The sequence below is a fragment of the Lemur catta genome, chromosome 11 (genome assembly GCF_020740605.2).
Source record: "Lemur catta isolate mLemCat1 chromosome 11, mLemCat1.pri, whole genome shotgun sequence".
Taxonomy (NCBI): domain Eukaryota; kingdom Metazoa; phylum Chordata; class Mammalia; order Primates; family Lemuridae; genus Lemur; species Lemur catta.
In genome coordinates, this window is record NC_059138.1 from 20999401 (window position 1) to 21008465 (window position 9065).

General features: G+C 41.5%; 1 protein-coding gene across 2 annotated transcripts in view; it reads left to right on the plus strand.

The window, feature by feature from the left end:
- The window catches only part of RBM28 (RNA binding motif protein 28), a 29721-nt gene extending 23331 nt beyond the window's left edge, over window positions 1-6390 (plus strand). For both annotated transcript variants that reach the window (XM_045564203.1, XM_045564204.1), the window contains exons 17-19: window positions 2259-2515; window positions 3155-3254; window positions 5225-6390. In XM_045564203.1, coding sequence (XP_045420159.1) covers window positions 2259-2515; window positions 3155-3254; window positions 5225-5359 — 492 coding nt within the window. In that variant the 3' untranslated portion in view covers window positions 5360-6390. The remainder of the gene's footprint in view (window positions 1-2258; window positions 2516-3154; window positions 3255-5224) is intronic.
- The last annotated feature ends 2675 nt before the right edge of the window (window positions 6391-9065 follow it).

Below are 9065 nucleotides of genomic sequence, written 5' to 3' on the forward strand. Positions count from 1 at the left end.
CAGAACTTAAATGGTCCTTTTTTTTTTGAAGGAAATCACTAAAATCTTCTGTTTTGTTCAGTTGGTGCTTCTGCTGTCTTAGAATAGTTCTCTACTTAATTAGGTTTTTTGTTACCCTTTACTCCAAGTTCCTTAACCTCTCCAGGTCTTCTCTTCTGCTGGCCCATCTGTGATAGCGCCGCAGGAGGAGGGAAAGGAAGGCGAGAGGAGAAGCATACTGATGTTATTACCAGTCAGCGGTTCTTGTACAGTGTTTGGTGATGGCACATGGCAGAAATAATGGCGAGGTTAAGGTTTTACATTGCTTGTAGATTTTAGCTACATAATTCTTTTTTCTTCTTAGATGGCTCTAGCAGTGTGATGCCTGATAGTTTTAGTACTGTATTTAAATTAGTGTGGTATAGAGGGAAGAGCAGGGACTTTGAACATACTCATGTTCAAACTCTGGCTCTGCCCCTTTCTTGCTACATGTTCCTTGGCAAGTTATCATCTCTCTGCACTTTAGTTTGTAAAATGTGTTAATACCATGTGCTTCACATGACTGATGCGTGTGAAATGAGAATACATGTCAGTTGTCTAGCATACTGCATGGTCAGTACACAGTCAATACTCATTCTCTGACCCGATTTCCCCCAGGACATAAAGGGCCAAATTATTCTTGACTCTGTAACTCTTAGAGCTCTCATCGATATTATACCTTAACTTGCGTATATAGCAAACATTTGTAGTCTTTGTGGTGTATACCAAGAGCATGACCAACAGATGAGCAATTTCAGAATTTCAGTGGCTAATATAATGGTCCTGGGTTGGAAAACCTGGGATCTGGTTATTGTTCAAGGCAATTTTGTTATCCTAGATAGTAGAATTGTTTGTTACCTTTAACCATTGTTTCAGAGGTGGTTTTAAAGCTACCAGCTTTTTTTTTTAATATCCAAATTGTTTTATTTGTTGCTTATACTTATGTACATACTGTTCTTTCTGTGTAAAAATACCCCTTTCCTCTGACTGAAAAAGATAGTTCTATTCACTTTCCATATTCAGATCAAATGATCCTTTTAAAATAGCATTATCTCACCTCTTAGATGATGAGCCTTGGACTTTCATGAACTTCCCTAAAGTATTTAGTTTTTTACTTTGCTTTATTTGTATATGCATCTCTTCTCCACTAGGCTGAGTCCTGAAAGGTAGACACTTTATTTTTTCCCTGTATGTCTTACTACTTACAAATGGACAGGCACATGATAGACATGTAGGAAACTCTGGTTGTATCAGTGTACCATCTGGATTTTTAAGATAAAAGGGCAGAATAACAAACACTTTACATTACATTAATTTCACTTGAATCTTTTTCTTCCACTTCAGGGCAAATAATCTATAACATCCTTTAGGCCTTTATTCCCACGCTATCTTTTCCTTTTTCTTGTCTTCTTCACTTCATATATTCCTTCTCTAATGCTCTTCTTTTATTTATGTAGATCTGAGTTTCTGGCCTAGGTCATTTTTCTTCTCTCTGAAGAAGCTCATTTAGCATTTATTGGAAGACAGGTGTTCTGATGTCAAATTCTCTCAATTTTTGTTTGTCTGAGAAAGTCTTTATTTCTCCTTCACTTTTGAAAGATAATTTCACGGGTGATTTTTTCCTTTCAAAATTTTATATATCTCTCTCTACTCTCATATGATTTCTGAAGAGAAATCCAATGTTATCTTATCCTTGTTCTTCTATAGGTAAGTATTTTCCCTCCCTCTGGCTTCTTTCAAGATTTTATCTTTGATTTTCTGCAATGTGACTATAATATGGCTACATGGTATCGATTGTTTGGTGTTTATCTTGTTTGATGTTCTCTCTGGATGCCTAGCTCTGTGGTTTAATGTCTGTCATTAATTTTAAAAAATTTTCAGTCCTTATTACTTCAACTATTTCTTCTGTTGCATTCTTTCTTCTCCTGTTATTCCCCTTGCACGTATATTACACCTTTTGTAATTGTTTCACAATACTGGCTTTTGAGTCTTGCCCATGTACTCTTCCTATTTCTATGTTATGGGAAGAGGGTGGTGGTTGTGTGTGCCCTAGCCAGAAACCATCTGTTACTGTGACAAGGCTTGTGAACTGCTTGTATTCACTTTTCTGTAGTCTCCAACAGTGGGGGGGAAGAATTCTCCTTCTTTCATCTGGCTCAAATAATGCTCCTCTTTTACTGAGTATTTGCAGCAAACAGACCTCATCCAGAAACCAGATGGCATTTTCTTGTTTTTTGCAGCAAAAAATGAGATCCAAGCCTGTGACCAGTGAGCCCCAGAAGGGGCAACCAGAGTCTAGGAAAGACCAGCAAAAGAAGGCAGCTCAGAACCACACAAAGGAGCAAGGCAAGGCTCCTCCAGAGCAGAAGGGAAAGGTGGGCTCTACCTCATGGACAGGGTTCCAGACCAGGGCCGAAGTGGAGCAGGTGGAACTGCCTGATGGAAAGAAGAGAAGAAAGGTCCTGGTGCTCCCTTCACACCGGGGCCCCAAGATCAGGTGAGATGCAGGAGGGCAGCATAGAATGGTGGGTGGCTTCTAAGTGGGTTTGCTTTTACTTAGCTCTTTTCCTCTTTGTGGCATTTGTTTGGGGGAAAGGGATGCTAAGTGCCGTGCTGGTCCCACATAGAGGGTTAACACACAAGTCTCTACATCAACAGAGATGTCACTCTTGAATCAAATGGCAAAGGGAGCCACAGAGGAGCCTCCCAGGGCAGGCTGTTGTGCCATATTTTTCCCTCTTTTGAAGATCTCCCTCCTGTCCGAGTGGCCATCTCTGTCAGCTGTGAGGCCACGTGTTTGAGATTCACCTGTAGTTTCTGTTTGGAGCAACAGATAGCTGCTGTGTACAAAAGTAGGTCTTTACAAAATATGTGTTAAATAAATGAAGGTTTTTGAGATGTCCATGAGGTTTTAAGCAAAAACAAAATAAAAATTAAAAAGCCCACAAAGAAAAGTAAGTACACGAATGTTGAGCCTTATGATAGTCTTTTGCAGTATACCTTTTTAGAATGATTTAACTTACGAGCTTAGAGCTAGTGTACGGAAAGGAATTTTGTCTCTTGGGCTTAGAGAACCTAGGGGTGGGGTGCCAATTAGGGGAAGAACTCTGGGTGATACTTGGCCATCTTATTTCAGGTTGCGGGACAAAGGCAAAGTGAAGTCCCTTCCTCCCAAAAAGCCAAAGCTTCAGATAAACCAGTGGAAGCAGGAGAAACAGCAGTTATCTTCCAGGCAGGTGAGTTCTGCAGGTACATGGCTTTGGTATTGCGAGGGTCTGCCAGGTGGTGGCCACTTTTGTACATTGGCTAGTTGAGCAAAAAGAAAGGGCTTCTGGATTACAACTCCATGCAGGACTGCAGCTTTTTAGAGGATGTTGAGGTCCACAGTTATAAAAGTAGAGAAAAAAGGAAAATGAGCCCCACATATATCTGCTACTCTCTTTCAATAGTTACCATGTTTTACCTACGCCCATACATGCTTTCCCCTGCCAGAGTATATTAAAGTGAACCCCACTCCACATATAAAAATGCACCTGAGGTGAAAATGAGGTATATTGCTCAGAAAAACTTCAGAATGCCTCTCTGACTGATTAGGCCTTACACACACACACACACACACACACACACACACACACACACGCACACACACACATTATGCCATTATCATATCTAATGAAATTAGTAAGAAGCCCTTAATATCATCTACTCTATCGCCCTTATTAAAATTTCCCCAATTGCCTCAAAAAAATTTTTTTATAGTTAGTATGAATCGGTACCCAACATCCACACTTTATATTTCTTAAATCTTTTTTCTATAATTTCCACACTCCCTTATCACCCTCCTTTTTCCCGTGCTGTTAATTTATTGGAGAAACCGTGTCATTTGCCTTTTAGAATGTATTACATTTTGAATTTAGCTGCTTGCTTCCTTGTGATATCATTTAACTTGTTCCTATGACATCCCATATTGCCTGTCAACCAGTAGTTAGATCTAGAGTCTCGGTCAAGTTCAGTTTTCTTGACAAGAGTATTTCATAAGTGGTACGGTGTGTCTCCTTGCATCACATGAGGCACATACTACCTGGTTGCCCGTTTTAGTGATGGTAAGATTGATCAGTAGACTTGGGGTTGTCTGCCTTATCCCTCCATTGATAAAGTTCCCTATCAGCCTTTCACCTAATGGCTTCAGCAACCATTGATGAGTGTTATCTAGATCCATTATTTCATTATGGGTTACAGAATGGTGATTTTCTAATTCTATCCTTTTGTACTTTTTAGAAAGAAAAATCTTCCCTTGTCAACCACAAAATATCATTTGTATAGGAAAGACAGATAAATACTTGATTTTTTTTTTTTTTGCCTCTGTATCAGTTTCCAGAATAATGAGCTATTGCCCTATGATGGTGACTGATAAAAATTTTTTTAGTATTATGAAATCATGAAGTTTCTTATATACTTGATGTGCTTCAAATGCAGTCATTATTCTTACCCTGTCTTAGGCCAGCAGAAGCCTATTCAGGTTGGCTCCTGAATCCTTCTGACATGACCTTATTTGTCTTTGGTAGTGTCCTTGCTTTCTAGTACAATAGGATGTCCCAGGCCTATCTCATATATACTTCTCCCCCAGTTCTGGCATTAGTCAGTTTTCCAAGGAGCCCTAACTCCTTTTAGTAGAAAATGGTGGTCCTACATTCTTGAGCATTTGAAGTCAACGTTTCTTCTCCCCTTCCCTAGTCCCTTTGTTTTAAGGGTAATTGAAGCATTAGCTTCCCATCTCACTCAAGAAATCTGTCTGTGGGAAGTTCCTGACCTATACTGTACTATATTACAGAGATATCTGAAATCCCATCAGCAGTATTCTTGGGGAGGGGATGGGCAAGCGAGAATGTCCAAACCCTGGCTAGCTCCTCTGCATTAGTCTGAGATTAAAGTGAGCATTTGGGATCTTGAGTGGGGGAGGCCTCCTAATCACCCACACAGCATGTTAGGCAGGCCCTGCTCCCATGCATTGTTGGTCCAATTACTTACCCATGGATGATTCTTTTTGAGCTCTTCTCTATAAGGGTCTCTTTTTGAAAGCCCACCTCTTCCTGGTGGGCATGATCTCTATACCTACTTATTTTCTGTCTTGGGAGTGGCTTAAGGGTAAAGTGATATTTAGTGTTTGAAATTGATTATCTTATGTTTCTTTTCCTTCCATTTGTAGGTACCTAAGAAAAAAGCTAAGGGAAATAAGACAGAAACACGCTTCAACCAGCTGGTTGAACAATATAAGCAGAAATTGTTGGGACCTTCTAAAGGGACACCTCTTGCAAAGAGGAGCAAATGGTTTGATAGTTGATAATGCCAGCAGACTGGATAAGAAGCTGGGTCGTGTACTTTTTGGTGAAGCTCCCAGGTTCCTCCCTACCCCCCCCCATGTCTTTCCCTGAAGGGAAGAAAACCCTTGAGGGCACAATTACTCTCTTGGGAGGCTCCCTGGGCTGTGCACATCTGAACTGTCTCTCCTCCAGTGTGTGGTTGGTTACCTACAAAGAGAAATACCCAAAAAACATCACGATGTTTTCATATTATCCAGATTATTATGTGAAGTTGTGTCTATAATTGTGACCCATTTTTCTTTGTTTCTCAAATGGAAACAAATGTAAAAAGCATTTTAGAGTGCTGAACTTTTAAGATGTATGTTTTGTTAAGCATCTTCTCTAAATGAAATACTGTGTGGCTTTTTAATAACAGACTCTCTCATTTCTAATGTATGTGAATCCTTTATTATTTATGAAGGTTCTTGACATTCCTAACTAATTTGGTTACATAGTCCTACACACTGCAGGAGTTGACTGAGCAGAGAGAAATGCTTTCTAACCTAATCTGTGTGGGTGGGAGGCACTTGGAGATTAATGGAGGATGGTGAGGCCTGGCAGAGAGTGGTGCTGGCACCTGATATGTGTTTGCAGAATGAGGGGGTGATTATTGATAGTTGACCAGAAATCAGTTTGCAGTGGCCAAAAGAGACTAGCCTGGTGAGTGATGACCTGCGTTTCTGTCAGAGAGCTAGTGGGTGTGGCGGGACAAACAGTAAGCATGAGGCCCAGCTATAGCCTAACCTGCCATCACCCAGTGGGTGGCCTTAGGCCACATGCTGTTTCTTTGAGTCTTGGTTTTCTCATCTATAGAATAAGGAGTTTAACTAAATGTTTTCTTTGATCCATCCCAGCTCTGAACTCTTTTTCTAATTCATTCCCATCTATATTCAAATTCTTTCCCTTTTCTAAATTTTAGAGGTGTCACAAAAGCTGAGAGGGGTGGTAAATATCAGAGAGTCATGGTCCATTAGCATCCTGATGGCATGAAGGAAAGGGCTGAGTCTGATAAGATGAATCACTGAGACAAACATAAAGCCCCATGCTTGGGTCTAAAAACCCACGTGCACAACTTCTGATGGGAGAGTTTGAGTTGATTGAATTCACACTGTGAAGCACCAGCCTGGCCACCTCGTATGTAATAGGACTGCCAAGCTGTATTAGGAGACGTGATATCTCAGGTAAGTGAGCTGCTAGTACCTTGAGCTGGCCAGCCAACCTGTAAGACAAATGGAGTGACTGTGTTGGTGAAGGAAATCAAACTGTCAGATGGAAGCAAAACTGGTCATGAGTTGATTGTTGTCAAAGCTGGTCATGGGTTAGTGAAGATTTGTTATGCTATTCTCTCTGCTTTTGTGAACATTTGGAATTTTCCATAATGAAAAGTTAGAAAAGTCAGATGAGTAACTGAAGGAATCTGATACTGACCTGCCTGAGAAGGGAATTCTTGGGATATAATAGCTGATGGTAGAGCCCAGAAGGGCATATGGAGGCAGATGCATAAAAGCCACCAGGAATCAGATTTTGGCTCCAGTATAACGAAAAACTTTTTAATGTCATTGTCAGAGGGATATGCGTTTGTCTCTGAAACAGTCCAAGTGTAGATCTGCTAAGTCCATGATACTGTCCGGGAGACTCCAATACCAGAGGGTTGGGCTTGGTGGTAAGGATTGGTTAGCTCATGAATGTTTGGCCCCAGAGTGACCTGGAGATGTGCCTCATGTCTCACCCTGGTCCCTGAGGCCCCTTCCTGGAGAATATCTGGCCGACATTCTCTGTGTAGTAGCCTTCACGCGCTTGATCCTCATTAGGGCCGCCCTTAGATGGTTTAGCCCCTACCTAAAACCCTCCAGTAGTTTCTCTTCTCACTTTGATTGAAATTGTAGCATCTTCCCTGGACATGCAGTGCCCTAGGTTCTGCAGCCCCTGTCACCTTTGTAGCCCTGACTTCATCCACCCTTTCCTCTTCATCCACTTTTGGCCACTTTGTCTCTTCACTCTTTGCCCCTCAGAGCCTTTGTATCTATTCCCTCTGCCTGGAGAGCTTTTCCCTCACATCTTTTGCTTATCACTCAGATCTCCCCTGAGCTGTCACCTCCTGGAGCTCTTCCCAGACTTCCCCTCTTCTCTGTCCTGCCCCCTCACTGAATTCTTTTACCTTCTCTGTTTTCTTTCTAGTACTGCTCTCTACCTGAAGTCCTTCATCTCCTCAGTTAGAATGTATGCTCTGTGAAAGGGACTTTATCTCTCTTGTTCCCTCCTGTAGACACAGCACCTACTACTGACCCTGGCACACAGGTATTGAATACATATTTGTTGAATGAAAAAAGTAAAGGAGGAAAGAAAGAGACAGTACTCAGTAGACAAGAGAAAAAGTTGGGAACTAGCCCAGAGTTCTTGATTCCCCAGTCTAGTCTAGTGCTATAAATCTGCTGTCCCCATCCCCAGGGCCACAGACCAGTACAGTACTGGTACAGGACCACCGGAGCTCTGTACCACCCCCTACCCTGTCTGTGGAAAAATTGTCTTCCATGAAACTAGGCACACAGCAGGAGGTGAGCAAAGCTTCATCTGTATTTACAGCCACTCCCCATTGCTCACATCACTGCCTGAGCTCCACCTCCCCATCCCCTCAATCTGTGGAAAAAATTGTCTTGCATGCAGCCGGTCCCTGGTGCCAAAAAGTTTTGGGACAGCTACTATAAATGATGCTTTCACAGAACCACTGCCGAGCTAGGGATATGACTATTTCATTGCAGTATCTTGGGAAACCAGCAAATGCTCCCAAATGCCCTTATTTGGTTTAGAGGTGTATGAAGAAGAGACCATGATAATATTTAAACCTTTTGGAGAGATCAAAAGGACAAGCGCTTTATCTTCAGGGTCACCTTCAGACAGTGTGACTTGGGGATTTTCACAGGTTCTTGCAATCACCTGGCAACGCATCTGTCCTAGCATGGTCTGGACAGTGTAGAGGAAGTCAGGGACTTTACTAAGGGTGATCTGTTTTCCTTTGGCCAACTCTGTGTCTGCTTACCAGATACTTTTGTTTTTTAGAATATAAATATCTTTAACATTGAGAAATATATAATGTATCTTAACATTTAGGATAGATGGAAATTAGTATTCGTTTAGATACTGCTGCCAGATTGTCTTAGATCCAGATATTTCTTGTAACAGCTTTAGTAACCTAGTATGTTAAAACCTCATTCAATTGCTTGGAAAGTTATTGCACAGTTCTTCTAAGAGAGCAGTGTGAGGACAAATCATGTGCTCTCTCAGCAGCCACATTCCACCTGTGCTGTCTTCCTCTGGGACACCTCACCAGGGCTTGTTTGGTCGGCTCCATCCCCCGAGAGTGTGAATACTTCACCTCAGAGCCTGGTGTGTCAGGAAATGGAGTTTTCGGAATTAATATGAAGTTTGAGGTTAACCAAGGCAGACTGCTTGGTTAACAACAACAACAAACATTTTTGTTAACATCTAAGACTGAAGGCCACCAGTCAAAACTGTCAAGTTTTGGTAGCATTTTCCCACTTACTTAGTAGCCTGACTCAGTGATAAGACCTTTAAATAAAGAATCGTAAGATGGTGCGCAGCTGTTTCTTTGCCTTTTTACGTATTTATTTATGTTGTTTAGTTTGTAGTTTTGATGACTCTGCTCCAGCTGTGCAGTTCCTTCTAGAG